This window comes from Bufo bufo, chromosome 3 (assembly GCF_905171765.1).
Source record: "Bufo bufo chromosome 3, aBufBuf1.1, whole genome shotgun sequence".
Lineage (NCBI taxonomy): Eukaryota > Metazoa > Chordata > Amphibia > Anura > Bufonidae > Bufo > Bufo bufo.
In genome coordinates, this window is record NC_053391.1 from 694,054,971 (window position 1) to 694,071,829 (window position 16,859).

The 16,859-nt window shown below is 43.6% G+C and overlaps 1 protein-coding gene across 5 annotated transcripts in view; it reads right to left on the minus strand.

The window, feature by feature from the left end:
- Nucleotides 1-16,859, minus strand: part of ARAP1 (ArfGAP with RhoGAP domain, ankyrin repeat and PH domain 1) — a 138,020-nt gene that overhangs the window by 102,106 nt on the left and 19,055 nt on the right. For 2 of the 5 annotated variants that reach the window (XM_040426570.1, XM_040426565.1), the window contains exons 1-2: nucleotides 16,674-16,808; nucleotides 645-1,340 (exon numbers count right to left, since the gene is read on the minus strand). In XM_040426570.1, the coding sequence (XP_040282504.1) occupies nucleotides 645-1,306 (662 nt within the window). In that variant the 5' untranslated portion in view covers nucleotides 1,307-1,340; nucleotides 16,674-16,808. Of the gene's footprint in view, nucleotides 1-644; nucleotides 1,341-16,207; nucleotides 16,313-16,673; nucleotides 16,809-16,859 lie in introns of those variants that run through there. The other 3 variants (XM_040426568.1, XM_040426566.1, XM_040426569.1) reach the window with 2 other exon arrangements.

A 16,859-nucleotide genomic window follows, 5' to 3' on the forward strand; every position in this document is an offset into this window, starting at 1 on the left:
GACCTCAAATCAATGAATAGGCTCCCAATGCAATTCTACTAGCAGATAATCGTAAAGGATCGCAGAACTGCCGCGTAGGGTAAGAACGGCAGGAGGATCGAGTGGAAGATCCAGCAGGTGACGGACTGTGGTAAGGGATATCCAGCACGATTATTATTACCGGGCTATTCGATTGAGCTAGCGGGACAGATCCTGGACATTGTGTGGTGTTATTACTGCCGTGAACACGGAGTCCTTCCATCTGGCTTGGTTGAAGCCGTCTGTCGGGCGGGAGATAAGGACTGCCACTTTGAGATCGCCGACATCTTTTGCGATTATTTGCAAGTAGAATTGCTTTGGGAGCCTATTCATTGATTCGGGGTCCAGATTGACTGAAGTCAGTATTTCACAGTATTTTATTATATGTATGTTTTTATTACTGGTATGTCACTTTATTAATTGGCTCATTATATTAAACATTTGATATATTCATATAGTACATGCTGCCATTTTCCTATATTTGGAGTGCCCCTCATTATCCATTGCTATCCCATTTTCTCTAGACGGTCTGGGCGGCCCGAGAGGTGAGCTCCCTGATCCATTCGGCCGATAGGTGGAGTCGCTGTTTTCCACTCTTGTTAATTATTGTATAGTTGACTACGTACCTGATGGGCGGAGGAGGGGCTGTCTTTATTGGTCTGGCGGGTAGTGGTGGGGGGCTCCCGGTGACGCTCTTGTTCTCCATCTTGTGCCGTTTCTGCGGCAGGGGAGGAGCCAGAATTGGGACCTCCCCTTTGCTTGCATCATCCTCCACAAATCCGGCATCTTCGTTAGGGAGCGGAAAGGCCGGTGATTTGAGAGCCGGTGAGGCCGGGCTGCGGGGGGACTCATCAGTTTCTGGCGCAGACACCGGAGAAACGGATTTGGGCGGACTCATGGAGAATTTGAGAGGGGGTCCGCGACCAGTTCTTGGAGGGATGGGAGGAGGGGAGGTGACAGTCCGGGAGGGCTGAGTATTCGGGACGGGGTCCACATTCAGACATGATGACTCCGACACTGACTTCGGGAGGATATTGCGCTTCTTTGGAACGGGTCGGAACGTCGAGGTCTCCAGAGACGGATCCTGACTAGTCGACTTCTGCAGCGACGCCAGGATTCGCTTCCGATGTCCCGGGAGGTGGATCCCGATGCGGCTCAGAAACTCATCGCTCAGGTGCTGCACCTCCGACACGGTGCGAATGTCGTGCTTCTCGAAGACGTCGGAGTACTGGTCCAGCTTAATGCTCTGGAGCCATTCAGATACAGGCAGAGAGGGCACCTCCGACATGGCGGGCAACCATCACTTCATCACGCCCCGACACCTGCAAGAGAGGAACTAATGAGGGACACAGAACCAGACAACATGGCGTAGTAACATGTCTTAAAGGGGAACACCGAGAGGGTCAGCGAGCATGCAAAAATGTGAGCTACAGATACTATAAGTGTACCCATGACAACTCCTCCTGTCTGCGATCTCTGCAGACATGGCGGTTCCTGCTCGCAATCCTTAGGACAATCCTGACCCGCGGGACAGACAGAAGGAGCTGCGAGCGGAAACGGAGTCTGCTAAGAAAACTTCAGTTTCTAATAATAGTACTGTCCCTTTAAGAGCGACTGATGACGGGTGAGATACCAGCGGAGATCAAGATAAACACGTTATAATCTGTCACATTTAACGGATGCTCAATGCAGACACAAAGCCGCCTGACAAACATATGAATGAGGCGCCTGGGGCCTCCAACCTCAGCTTAAAACACAACGCTGTTCTATTGCAGGCTCCGCCCCTCCTGCTAAACCACTCCCACTGTTGAAGAGCACTAATTATCATGCAAATTTGGGAGGGGGGCATAATTCCCATAAAAGTGGCCTAAGCCGTTAATAAAATTCCACCACCGATCATTCACTAATGTGCAGAGCTGTAGACCGATACAATGTAACAAACAATCAGAAGAACAGATAGATCTGTGTCAGGACTGGATACAAGTGTAACAAACGCTCAGCTGAGGGAAGTATTAGGTCAGCAGTGATTACAGCCTCTGAATTTTTACAATCACATCTAATAAATCCTCCGAGATAAATAGAGTTTCATTATTTCCACTTAAATACGACAAAGTATCAAAAAAAAAAAAACTACAGCAATAAATTAGCGAGTGTAATAAACTCTGATCATCCCCCAGAATGCACTGCAGAGTCGTCCCCTGAGATGGAGCATCCCCGACCCTGTAATCTGACAGAGAAGCACCCAAAATAATACTGCTCAAGGGTAAAAGTACTAATCAAAACCACAGGGGGCAGTACTGTAAGAATCCAGCTGTTCTACATGAGGCCATAATATACTAGTTATATTCTAGTACATAGGAGCAGTATTATAGTAGTTATATACTTGTACATAGGAGCAGTATTATAGTAGTTATATTCTTGTACATAGGAGCAGTATTATAGTAGTTATATTCTTGTACATAGGAGCAGCATTATAGTAGTTATATTCCTGTATATAGGAGCAGTATTATAGTAGTTATATTCTTGTACATAGGAGGCAGTATTATAGTAGTTATATTCTTGTACATAGGAGGCAGTATTATAGTAGTTATATTCTTGTACATAGGAGCAGTATTATAGAAGTTATATTCTTGTACATAGGAGGTAGTATTATAGTAGTTATATTCTTGTACATAGGAGCAGCATTATAGTAGTTATATTCTTGTACATAGGAGGCAGTATTATAGTAGTTATATTCTTGTACATAGGAGCAGTATTATAGTAGTTATATTCTTGTACATAGGAGGCAGTATTATAGTAGTTATATTCTTGTACATAGGAGCAGTATTATAGTAGTTATATTCTTGTACATAGGAGCAGTATTATAGCAGTTATATTCTTGTACATAGGAGCAGTATTATAGTAGTTATATTCTTGTACATAGGAGCAGTATTATAGTAGTTATATTCTTGTACATAGGAGCAGTATTATAGTAGTTATATTCTTGTACATAGGAGGCAGTATTATAGTAGTTATATTCTTGTACATAGGAGGCAGTATTATAGTAGTTATATTCTTGTACATAGGAGGCAGTATTATAGTAGTTATATTCTTGTACATAGGAGCAGTATTATAGTAGTTATATTCTTGTACATAGGAGCAGTATTATAGTAGTTATATTCTTATACATAGGAGGCAGTATTATAGTAGTTATATTCCTGTATATAGGAGGTAGTATTATAGTAGTTATATTCTTGTACATAGGAGCAGTATTATAGTAGTTATATTATTGTACATAGGAGGCAGTATTATAGTAGTTATATTCTTGTACATAGGAGCAGTATTATAGCAGTTATATTCTTGTACATAGGAGCAGTATTATAGTAGTTATATTCTTGTACATAGGAGCAGTATTATAGTAGTTATATTCTTGTACATAGGAGCAGTATTATAGTAGTTATAATCTTGTACATAGGAGCTGTATTATAGTAGTTATATTCTTGTATATAGGAGGCAGTATTATAGTAGTTATATTCTTGTACATAGGAGCAGTATTATAGTAGTTATATTCTTGTACATAGGAACAGTATTATAGTAGTTATATTCTTGTACATAGGAGCAGTATTATAGTAGTTATATTCTTGTACATAGGGGCAGTATTATAGTAGTTATATTCTTGTACATAGGAGCAGTATTATAGTAGTTATATTCTTGTACATAGGAGCAGTATTATAGTAGTTATATTCTTGTACATAGGAGGCAGTATTATAGTAGTTATATTCTTGTACATAGGAGCAGTATTATAGTAGTTATATTCTTGTACATAGGAGCAGTATTATAGTAGTTATATTCCTGTATATAGGAGGTAGTATTATAGTAGTTATATTCTTGTACATAGGAGCAGTATTATAGTAGTTATATTCTTGTACATAGGAGGCAGTATTATAGTAGTTATATTCTTGTACATAGGAGCAGTATTATAGCAGTTATATTCTTGTACATAGGAGCAGTATTATAGCAGTTATATTCTTGTACATAGGAGCAGTATTATAGTAGTTATATTCTTGTACATAGGAGCAGTATTATAGTAGTTATATTCTTGTACATAGGAGCAGTATTATAGTAGTTATAATCTTGTACATAGGAGCTGTATTATAGTAGTTATATTCTTGTACATAGGAGCAGTATTATAGTAATTATATACTTGTACATAGGAGGCAGTATTATAGTAGTTATATTCTTGTACATAGGAGCAGTATTATAGTAGTTATATTCTTGTACATAGGAGCAGTATTATAGTAGTTATATTCTTGTACAAAGGAGCAGTATTATAGTAGTTATATCCTTGTACATAGGAGCAGTATTATAGTAGTTATATTCTTGTACATAGGAGGCAGTATTATAGTAGTTATATTCTTGTACATAGGATGCAGTATTATAGTAGTTATATTCTTGTACATAGGAGCAATATTATAGTAGTTATATTCTTGTACATAGGGGCAGTATTATAGTAGTTATATTCTTGTACATAGGAGGCAGTATTATAGTAGTTATATTCTTGTACATAGGAGCTGTATTATAGTAGTTATATTCTTGTACATAGGAGCAGTATTACAGGGAGTGCAGAATTATTAGGCAAGTTGTATTTTTGAGGATTAATTTTATTATTGAACAACAACCATGTTCTCAATGAACCCAAAAAACTCATTAATATCAAAGCTGAATATTTTTGGAAGTAGTTTTTAGTTTGTTTTTAGTTTTAGCTATTTTAGGGGGATATCTGTGTGTGCAGGTGACTATTACTGTGCATAATTATTACGCAACTTAACAAAAAACAAATATATACCCATTTCAATTATTTATTTTTACCAGTGAAACCAATATAACATCTCAACATTCACAAATATACATTTCTGACATTCAAAAACAAAACAAAAACAAATCAGTGACCAATATAGCCACCTTTGCAAGGACACTCAAAAGCCTGCCATCCATGGATTCTGTCAGTGTTTTGATCTGTTCACCATCAACATTGCGTGCAGCAGCAACCACAGCCTCCCAGACACTGTTCAGAGAGGTGTACTGTTTTCCCTCCTTGTAAATATCACATTTGATGATGGACCACAGGTTCTCAATGGGGTTCAGATCAGGTGAACAAGGAGGCCATGTCATTAGATTTTCTTCTTTTATACCCTTTCTTGCCAGCCACGCTGTGGAGTACTTGGACGCGTGTGATGGAGCATTGTCCTGCATGAAAATCATGTTTTTCTTGAAGGATGCAGACTTCTTCCTGTACCACTGCTTGAAGAAGGTGTCTTCCAGAAACTGGCAGTAGGACTGGGAGTTGAGCTTGACTCCATCCTCAACCCGAAAAGGCCCCACAAGCTCATCTTTGATGATACCAGCCCAAACCAGTACTCCACCTCCACCTTGCTGGCGTCTGAGTCGGACTGGAGCTCTCTGCCGTTTACCAATCCAGCCACGGGCCCATCCATCTGGCCCATCAAGACTCACTCTCATTTCATCAGTCCATAAAACCTTAGAAAAATCAGTCTTGAGATATTTCTTGGCCCAGTCTTGACGTTTCAGCTTGTGTGTCTTGTTCAGTGGTGGTCGTCTTTCAGCCTTTCTTACCTTGGCCATGTCTCTGAGTATTGCACACCTTGTGCTTTTGGGCACTCCAGTGATGTTGCAGCTCTGAAATATGGCCAAACTGGTGGCAAGTGGCATCTTGGCAGCTGCACGCTTGACTTTTCTCAGTTCATGGGCAGTTATTTTGCGCCTTGGTTTTTCCACACGCTTCTTGCGACCCTGTTGACTATTTTGAATGAAACGCTTGATTGTTCGATGATCACGCTTCAGAAGCTTTGCAATTTTAAGAGTGCTGCATCCCTCTGCAAGATATCTCACTATTTTTGACTTTTCTGAGCCAGTCAAGTCCTTCTTTTGACCCATTTTGCCAAAGGAAAGGAAGTTGCCTAATAATTATGCACACCTGATATAGGGTGTTGATGTCATTAGACCACACCCCTTCTCATTACAGAGATGCACATCACCTAATATGCTTAATTGGTAGTAAGCTTTCGAGCATATACAGCTTGGAGTAAGACAACATGCATAAAGAGGATGATGTGGTCAAAATACTCATTTGCCTAATAATTCTGCACGCAGTGTATAGTAGTCATTTTCTTGTACATAGGAGCAGTATTATAGTAGTTATATTCTTGTACATAGGAGCAGTATTATAGTAGTTATATTCTTGTACATAGGAGGCAGTATTATAGTAGTTATATTCTTGTACATAGGAGGCAGTATTATAGTAGTCATATTCTTGTACATAGGAGGCAGTATTATAGTAGTTATATTCTTGTACATAGGAGCTGTATTATAGTAGTTATATTCTTGTACATAGGAGCAGTATTATAGTAGTTATATACTTGCACATAGGAGCTGTATTATAGTAGTTATATTCTTGTACATAGGAGCAGTATTATAGTAGTTATATTCTTGTACATAGGAGCAGTATTATAGTAGTTATATTCTTGTACATAGGAGGCAGTATTATAGTAGTTATATTCTTGTATATAGGAGCAGTATTATAGTAGTTATATTCTTGTACATAGGAGCAGTATTATAGTAGTTATATTCTTGTACATAGGAGCAGTATTATAGTAGTTATATTCTTGTACATAGGAGCAGTATTATAGTAGTTATATTCCTGTACATAGGAGCAGTATTATAGTAGTTATATTCTTGTACATAGGAGGCAGTATTATAGTAGTTATATTCTTGTACATAGGAGGCAGTATTATAGTAGTTATATTCTTGTATATAGGAGCAGTATTATAGTAGTTATATACTTGCACATAGGAGCAGTATTATAGTAGTTATATTCTTGTACATAGGAGACATTGTAGATAGTCTATGGCCTGGGGATATCTGCTCTGTATGGACTGGAATTTGCTGCCCGAGGTTGAGAGAAGACGCTTATCATTCATGGGTTACAGATCCTGAGTATATTGCGTCAGGATGAATGGCCATTGTCGTAGTATATGGACGGCTGAAGCCCACCATTCTGCCTTACAGACAGAGGTTCTTCTGATTAGATCACCCATTTTAGAATTCACTGATTATTTTGGCTACATCAGGTTGATCACCTTCTTGGTTTTCCTTGGAATCTGTTGATGATGATATAAAACTTATTGTGATAATATCATTAGGTGTAACTGCTATTTAAGCAATTCCCTTGAATATCCTGTACACCTGACAGTACACATCCCTAACAAGGGCTGGGCAGTAAAGCACAGGCTTCTCCCCCTCCCCATATATATATATACATGTATGTAACAAGAAAGGAGACAGAATGATGGCAATTACTAATGGAAGCCCCAGAGGCAGATGGTAATCCGAGGCATTGCTGGGAACAGGGAGAGAAAGCAGCGGCCATTGTGCTGCATGATGGGAAATACAAGTCTATCCGGAAAAAAGACAAAGCAGTGATGTACACGGCATCGAGCAGCGCGGTGCATGATAAGCAGAGCATGTGACGTGTTAATATACGGTACATTTATATCTACATCTGATACGTGGCGGTATTATTGACAAGTCGTAGATGAGAAAATATGTGAACTTTTTGAGAGACTGCACTATAAGGCGGGTGCGGGTGAACACACAGAAGATCCGCACGGATTTCGGTGCAGATTTATGTGCGTTTCTGCAGCGTATCCGCACCTAAATCCACCTCTGGAGAGGTTCAGGCCGCTCTATGTATCTGGAGAGGTTCAGGCTGCTCTATGTATCTGGAGGGGTTCAGGAAGCTCTATGTATCTGGAGAGGTTCAGGCCACTCTATGTTTCTGGAGACGTTAAGGCCACTCTATGTATCTGAAGGGGTTCAGGCCGCTCTTTGTATCTGATGGGGTTAAGGCCGCTCTATGTATCTGGAGAAGTTCAGGGCGCTCTATGTATCTGGAGACGTTCAGGCCGCTCTATGTATCTGAAGGGGTTCAGGCCGCTCTATGTATCTAGAGAGGTTCAGGCCGCTCTATGTATCTGGAGGGGTTCAGGCCGCCCTATGTATCTGGAGAGGTTCAGGTCGCTCTATGTATCTGGAGAGGTTCAGGTTGGTCTATATATCTGGAGAGGTTCAGGTCGCTCTATGTATCTGGAGAGGTTCAGGCTGCTCTATGTATCTGGAGAGGTTCAGACTTCTCTATGTATCTGGAGGGGTTCAGGCCGTTCTATGTATCTGGAGGGGTTCAGGCCGCTCTATGTATCTGGAGAGGTTCAGGCCGCTCTATGTATCTGGAGAGGTTCAGGCCGCTCTATGTATCTGGAGAGGTTCAGACCGCTCTATGTATCTGGAGAGGTTGAGGACGCTCTATGTATCTGGAGAGTTTCAGGCTGCTCTATGTATTTGGACAGGTTCAGCCCGCTCTATGTATCTGGAGAGGTTCAGGCCGCTCTATGTATCTGGAGAGGTTCAGGCCGCTCTATGTATCTGAAGGGGTTCAGGCCGCTCTATGTATCTGAAGGGGTTCAGGCCGCTCTATGTATCTGGACAGGTTCAGTTTGGTCTATGTATCTGGAGGGGTTCAGGTTGGTCTATGTATTTGGAGGGGTTCAGGCCATTCTATGTATCCGGAGGGGTTCAGGCTGCTCTATTTCTCTGGAGAGGTTCAGGTCGTTCTATGTCTCTGGAGAGGTTCAGGACGTTCTAAGTATCTGGAGGGCTTCCGGCTACGCTATGTATCTGGAGAGGTTCAAGTTGGTCTATGTATCTGGAGGGGTTAAGGCCGCTCTATGCATCTGGAGGGGTTCAGGCCACTTTGTGTATTTGGAGGGGTTCAGGCCGCTCTGTGTATCTGGAGGGGTTGAGGCCGCTCTATGTATCTGGAGAGGTTGAGGACGCTCTATGTATCTGGAGGGGTTCAGACTGCTCTATGTATCTGGAGAGATTCAGCCTGCTCTATGTATCTGGAGGGCTTCAGGCAGCCCTATGTATCTGGAGATGTTCAGGCCGCTGTATGTATCTGGAGGGGTTCAGGCCGCTCTATGTATCTGGAAAAGTTTAGGCCATTCTGAGAATCTGGAGAGATTCAGGCTGCTCTATGTATCTGAAGGGGTTCAGGCCGCTCTATGTATCTGGAAAGGTTCAGGACGCTCTATGTTTCTGGAGAGGTGCAGGACGCTCTATGTTTCTGGAGAGGTTCAGGACGCTCTATGTATCTGGAGAGGTTCAGGCCGCTCTATGTATCTGGACAGGTTCAGTCCGCTCTATGTATCTGGAGAGGTTCAGGCCGCTCTATGTATCTGAAGGGGTTCAGGCCGCTCTATGTATCTAGACAGGTTCAGTTTGGTCTATGTATCTGGAGGGGTTCAGGTTGGTCTATGTATTTGGAGGGGTTCAGGCCATTCTATGTATCCGGAGGGGTTCAGGCCGCTTTATTTCTCTGGAGAGGTTCAGGTCGTTCTATGTCTCTGGAGAGGTTCAGGACGTTCTATGTATCTGGAGGGCTTCCGGCTACGCTATGTATCTGGAGAGGTTCAAGTTGGTCTATGCATCTGGAGGGGTTAAGGCCGCTCTATGCATCTGGAGGGGTTCAGGCCACTTTGTGTATTTGGAGGGGTTCAGGCCGCTCTGTGTATCTGGAGGGGTTGAGGCCGCTCTATGTATCTGGAGAAGTTGAGGCCGCTCTATGTATCTGGAGGGGTTCAGCCTGCTCTATGTATCTGGAGAGGTTCAGCCTGCTCTATGTATCTGGAGGGCTTCAGGCAGCCCTATGTATCTGGAGATGTTCAGGCCGCTGTATGTATCTGGAGGGGTTCAGGCCGCTCTATGTATCTGGAAAAGTTTAGGCCATTCTGAGAATCTGGAGAGATTCAGGCTGCTCTATGTATCTGAAGGGGTTCAGGCCGCTCTATGTTTCTGGAGAGGTTCAGGCCGCTCTATGTATCTGGAGGGGTTCAGGCCGCTCTATGTATCTGGACAGGTTCAGTTTGGTCTATGTATCTGGAGGGGTTCAGGTTGGTCTATGTATTTGGAGGGGTTCAGGCCATTCTATGTATCTGGAGAGGTTCAGGCCGCTCTATGTATCTGGAGAGGTTGAGGCCGATCTATGTATCTGGAGAGGTTCAGGCCGATCTATGTATCTGGAGAGGTTCAGGCCGATCTATGTATCTGGAGAGGTTCAGGCCGATCTATGTATCTGGAGAGGTTCAGGCCGATCTATGTATCTGGAGAGGTTCAGGCCGATCTATGTATCTGGAGAGGTTCAGGATAGGGTTGTCTCGGGTATCAAAATTTCAATACCCAATCGAAACTTTTATACCAGTATCGATTCGGTACTGGTATTATTTCTATACTAGGCAGCGCAGCCCAGTATCTCTCCTTATGAGATAACATGGCGCTTGGCGCGCACGCTATTGTTCTGTGGCCACACCACACCTAAGTATCTGGAGGGTTTCAGGCCGCTCTATGTATCTGGAGAGGTTCAGGCCGCTCTATGGATCTGGAGAGGTTTAGGCCGCTCTATGGATCTGGAAAGGTTCAGGACGCTCTATGTTTCTGGAGAGGTTCAGGACGCTCTATGTTTCTGGAGAGGTTCAGGACGCTCTATGTTTCTGGAGAGGTTCAGGACACTATCTGGAGAGGTTCAGGACGCTGTGTGTTTCTGGAGAGGTTCAGGCCGCTGTATGTTTCTGGAGAGGTTCAGGCCGCTCTATGTATCTGGAGGGGTTCAGGCCGATCTATGTATCTGGAGAGTTTCAGGCCGCTCTATGTATCTGGAGAGTTTCAGGCCGCTCTATGTATCTGGAGAGGTTTAGGCCGCTCTATATATCTGGACAGGTTAAGGCCGATCTATGTATCTGGACCGGTTCAGGCCGATCTATGTATCTGGAGAGGTTCAGGCCGATCTATGTATCTGGAGAGGTTCAGGCCGATCTATGTATCTGGAGAGGTTCAGGATAGGGTTGTCTCGGGTATCAACATTTCGATACCCAATCGATACTTTTATACCAGTATCGATTCGGTACTGGTATTTTTTATTTTTTATATACTAGGCAGCGCAGCCCAGTATAACATGGCGCTTGGCGTGCGCGCTATTGTTCTGTGGCCACACCACACCTAAGTATCTGGAGGGCTTCAGGCCGCTCTATGTATCTGGAGAGGTTCAGCCCGCTCTATGGATCTGGAGAGGTTCAGGCCGCTCTATGGATCTGGAGGGCTTCAGGCTGCTCTATGTATCTGGAGGGGTTCAGGCTGCTCTATGTATTTGGACGGGTTCAGGCTGCTGTATATATCTGGAGAAGTTCAGGTTGGTCTATGTATCTGGAGGGGTTCAGGCAGTTCTACATACCTGGAGCCAAACAGCTTTGGATATGATTTGCAGACACAACACGGAAGATTTCTAAATTAAACTAAATTATAGACTACACCCTGCAGACGTGACCAGACTTATTTTAAGACGTTCTCTGTGTCTATGTATCTGGAGGGGTTCAGGCCGCTCTATGTATCTGGAGGGGTTCAGGCCGCTCTATGTATCTGGAGGGGTTCAGGCCGCTCTATGTATCTGGAGGGGTTCAGGCCGCTCTATGTATCTGGAGAAGTTCTGGTTGGTCTATGTATCTGGAGGGGTTCAGGCAGTTCTACGTACCTGGAGACGAACAGCTTTGGATGTGATTTGCAGACACAACACGGAAGATTTCTAAATTAAGCTTAATTATAGACTACACCCTGCAGACGTGACCAGACTTATCTCAAGACGTGCTCAGCTTTTTACATTTGGTGCACTGCAGGAATATAAAATGTACCGGAGGCCTCTATATACAGTGAACGCTCTGTAATCCATACTTCTGAGGGGACTGCAGGAAGAGATATGTGGTTTCCCCTAATGACAGAGAGGGCAAAGTACAAAACGCTAAGTGATAACAGAGAGAAAACGTCAGGTGACGCCCCCATGAATCATCACACATGAAGCGTCCAAAGATCATGACATTATAATGGGACTGATAATAAAAATGGCTGCACAACATTTTACATACAAACAATAGAGCTGAGAAATGGGGATCATTCTAAATTTAAGGGGTATTATACCTACTATACAGGGAGTGCAGAATTATTAGGCAAGTTGTATTTTTGAGGGTTAATTTTATTATTGAACAACAACCATGTTCTCAATGAACCCAAAAAACTCATTAATATCAAAGCTGAATATTTTTGGAAGTAGTTTTTAGTTTGTTTTTAGTTTTAGCTATTTTAGGGGGATATCTGTGTGTGCAGGTGACTATTACTGTGCATAATTATTAGGCAACTTAACAAAAAACAAATATATACCCATTTCAATTATTTATTTTTACCAGTGAAACCAATATAACATCTCAACATTCACAAATATACATTTCTGACATTCAAAAACAAAACAAAAACAAATCAGTGACCAATATAGCCACCTTTCTTTGCAAGGACACTCAAAAGCCTGCCATCCATGGATTCTGTCAGTGTTTTGATCTGTTCACCATCAACATTGCGTGCAGCAGCAACCACAGCCTCCCAGACACTGTTCAGAGAGGTGTACTGTTTTCCCTCCTTGTAAATCTCACATTTGATGATGGACCACAGGTTCTCAATGGGGTTCAGATCAGGTGAACAAGGAGGCCATGTCATTAGATTTTCTTCTTTTATGCCCTTTCTTGCCAGCCACGCTGTGGAGTACTTGGACGCGTGTGATGGAGCATTGTCCTGCATGAAAATCATGTTTTTCTTGAAGGATGCAGACTTCTTCCTGTACCACTGCTTGAAGAAGGTGTCTTCCAGAAACTGGCAGTAGGACTGGGAGTTGAGCTTGACTCCATCCTCAACCCGAAAAGGCCCCACAAGCTCATCTTTGATGATACCAGCCCAAACCAGTACTCCACCTCCACCTTGCTGGCGTCTGAGTCGGACTGGAGCTCTCTGCCCTTTACCAATCCAGCCACGGGCCCATCCATCTGGCCCATCAAGACTCACTCTCATTTCATCAGTCCATAAAACCTTAGAAAAATCAGTCTTGAGATATTTCTTGGCCCAGTCTTGACGTTTCAGCTTGTGTGTCTTGTTCAGTGGTGGTCGTCTTTCAGCCTTTCTTACCTTGGCCATGTCTCTGAGTATTGCACACCTTGTGCTTTTGGGCACTCCAGTGATGTTGCAGCTCTGAAATATGGCCAAACTGGTGGCAAGTGGCATCTTGGCAGCTGCACGCTTGACTTTTCTCAGTTCAAGGGCAGTTATTTTGCGCCTTGGTTTTTCCACACGCTTCTTGCGACCCTGTTGACTATTTTGAATGAAACGCTTGATTGTTCGATGATCACGCTTCAGAAGCTTTGCCATTTTAAGAGTGCTGCATCCCTCTGCAAGATATCTCACTATTTTTGACTTTTCTGAGCCTGTCAAGTCCTTCTTTTGACCCATTTTGCCAAAGGAAAGGAAGTTGCCTAATAATTATGCACACCTGATATAGGGTGTTGATGTCATTAGACCACACCCCTTCTCATTACAGAGATGCACATCACCTAATATGCTTAATTGGTAGTAGGCTTTCGAGCCTATACAGCTTGGAGTAAGACAACATGCATAAAGAGGATGATGTGGTCAAAATACTCATTTGCCTAATAATTCTGCACGCAGTGTACATGGAAAAATAGAAGCCTACAATTTTCAGGGCAGTGTAGGAACCAGCTACATTTATATGTTTGATCAAAAATGTGAGCAAAGATCTTCCATTTTTCCATGTACAGTAGGTATAATACCCCTTTAATTTAGAATGATCCCCATTTCTCAGCTCTATTGTTTGTATGTGAAATGTTGTGCAGCCATTTTTTTTATCAACCATGTTTGCTTGCTGGATGTGCACCTGTGACTATGAATAGGAATGTGCGAGTCTAGAGTTTCTTGTATTATAATGGGACTAACATAGAAAATGTGACGGAACTAATGATGTTACAGAGTTGGAGTAGTAGTACTGTCCTTCCATATTCACTACAGGCGGAGTGGTACATATTAATAACAAGACAAGTGGTACTGTGCATCTAGATACAGTGCCTTGAAAAAGTATTCATGCCCCTTGACCTTTTGCACATTTTTTCACGTTACACCCACAAACTGAAATGTATTTTATTGGGATTTTATGGGATCGACAAACACAAAGTAACAAGTCTGTGTGAGGTGAAGAGAAGATGATACAAGGTTGTCAAAATGTTTAATAAATAAAACTCTGGACAGTGCGGCGTGCATTAGTATTCATCCCCCCGAGCCAATACCTTGTCGGACCACCTTTCTCTGCCATTACAGCTGCAGTCCTTCGGGGTCTGTCTCTACCAGCTTTGCACATCTAGAGGCTGAAATGTTCCCCCATTCTTGTGTGCAGAAGAGCTCGCGCTCAGTCGGATCGGATGGAGAGCGTCTGTGAGCAGTGATTCTCAGGTTTTGTCACAGATTCTCAGTGGGAATTAGGTCTGGACTGGGCAGTTCTAACACATGAAGATGCTTCGATCTAAACCCTTCCATTGTAGCCCTGGCTGGATATTGAGGGTTGTTGTCCTGCGGGAAGGTGAACCTCCGCCCCAGCCTCAAGTCTTTTGCAGGTTCTCCTCCAGGATTGCCCAGTATTTGAATGGCGAAAAAGGGGAAAATGTTGCAGATTATGGCGCCAATAACCTCTGCACCACAATCTGCAAACAAATATACGGCCAAAAATGTATAAATCTATTTGTAAATGACTCCCATAGTGTTTTGCATTTAGGCCAAAAAGTTCCACTTGGTCTCCTCTGACCACAGCAGCTTCTTCCACCTGTTTGGTGTCCCCCCTACATGGTTTGTGACACGCTGCAGACAGGTCTTCTTATGGCCGCTTTCAGAAATGGCTTCTTCTTGCCACTCTTCCATAAAGGGCAGATTTGTGGAGCATACGGCTAACAGTTGTCCTGTGGACAGATTCTCCCACCTGAGCCGTGGATCTCTGCAGCTCCTCCAGAGTGACCATGGGCATCTCGGCTGCTTCTCTAATCAGTGCTCTCCTTGCCCGGGCTGTCAGTTTAGGTGGACGGCCGTGTCTTGGTAGGTTTGCAGTTCTTCCATACTCCTTCCACCATTTTTGGATGATGGATTGAATAGTGCTCCGTGAGATGTTCAAGCCTGCTTTGCACTTCTCCACAACATTGTCCCTGACCTGTCTGGCGTGTTCCTTGGTTTTCATGATGCTGTTTGATCTCTAATGTTCTCTAACAAACCTCTGAGGCCTTCACAGAACAGCTGGAGTTATACTGAGAATACATTACACACAGGTGGCCTGTTACTAACGAGGTGACTTCTGAAGGTGACTGGTCACGCTGGATGTTATTTTGGGTTAATCAGAGTACGGGGGGGGGGGGGGGGGGGGGGGGGTGAATACTAATGCACGCTGCACTTTCCAGATTTTTATTTGTTAAGCATTTTGGAAACCTTCTCCCCTGACACAGACTTGTACTTTGTGTTGGTCGATCACATAAAATCCCAATAAAATACATTTCTGTTTGTGGGTGAAACATGAAAACATTTTGAAAAGTTCAAGGGGTATGAATACTTTTTCAAGGCACTGTATATAAGGGATGTGGTTCTGTGCACGGCGCTGGGGGACCCGATTACTTACAGTCCTCATACAAAGCCCCGGTGACCTCAGGTTCTAGAGCTGCCTTCTGAGAACAGCTTCACCCATGGCCAAGCACTTAAAGGGACAGTACTGCGCTCTATCGCTGCTATGTAATACAAAGGCTTATGTGAAACTACAATCCCCCCCCCCCCCCCCCGGTCTGGGGGTCCTGGGAACACACACAAAATCCTCAGACATAACAGGCGTCAGATGAAGCGACAAAAAAAGAGAAAAGGGGGGATAATAGAAGGGTAAGGCATGGTGAGAAATCTATACAGAAACAGAAGACTGCAGCTCTGGATGTGACTGGAGTACTAAACATGCTATAACAGCAGAACTAAGACCGCAGCCCTAGATGTGACCAGAGTATAAGATATGAAGTAAGAGCAGGATTGTGACTGCAGCTTTGGATGTGACTGGAGTACATGATACAACAGCAGAATTGTGACTGCAGAGCCAAATACCAGTAGGCAGCGCCCATAATGCCCCTGGCAGCAACGAATTCCACAGGGCAGAAAAAAATTCCTCCATAACAGCAATACATACCACAGTGCAGCAGAAAATTCTTCCCCTCCAGCGCCAAATAACTCTTCCCCGGCAGCGCCACATACCACAGCGCAGCGCAGAGTACACAGCTCCGAGCCTGTGACGTGAAGCAGGAAGTACAGCCCCGCAGCACAAGTAAATAAATGCAGCATCCACTCCGGTTAGTTTACTGACCCGGCAAGGCTTAGTACCAGGGAGCTCTACTCACACCATTCATTGGCCCCTGGGGGCCCTCATTACCGCCAGAGCCAACTCTTGCTGCTCCCATTAGGGCATAACTGTGATCAGCGACTCCAGTCTAGAGGAGTAGTCGGAAACCTATCTCTTATCAGGTGCTCAGGCTACTGATCTGTCTTTCTCCATGCTTTACACTGCAGCTCTGCCCTATTATGACACAACTAACAGTAGCGAATCCAGCACAGCTCCAATGCCTACAGGAGTCTGGGGTAGTCTGAAATCCACCTACTTTCTTAGTGTTGCTCTGTCCCTCCACCATGCTTTACCCCGCAGCTCTGCTTGCTCATTGAGAAGTCAGTGCATGGAAAGATCACCACAAGTTATTAAACCGCCAGGGAGAAAAAGAAGATTGACATGAAACTGCAGCACAAATTCTAATGGGAGGGGCTTAATGAGGGGGAGGGGCACCATGAGG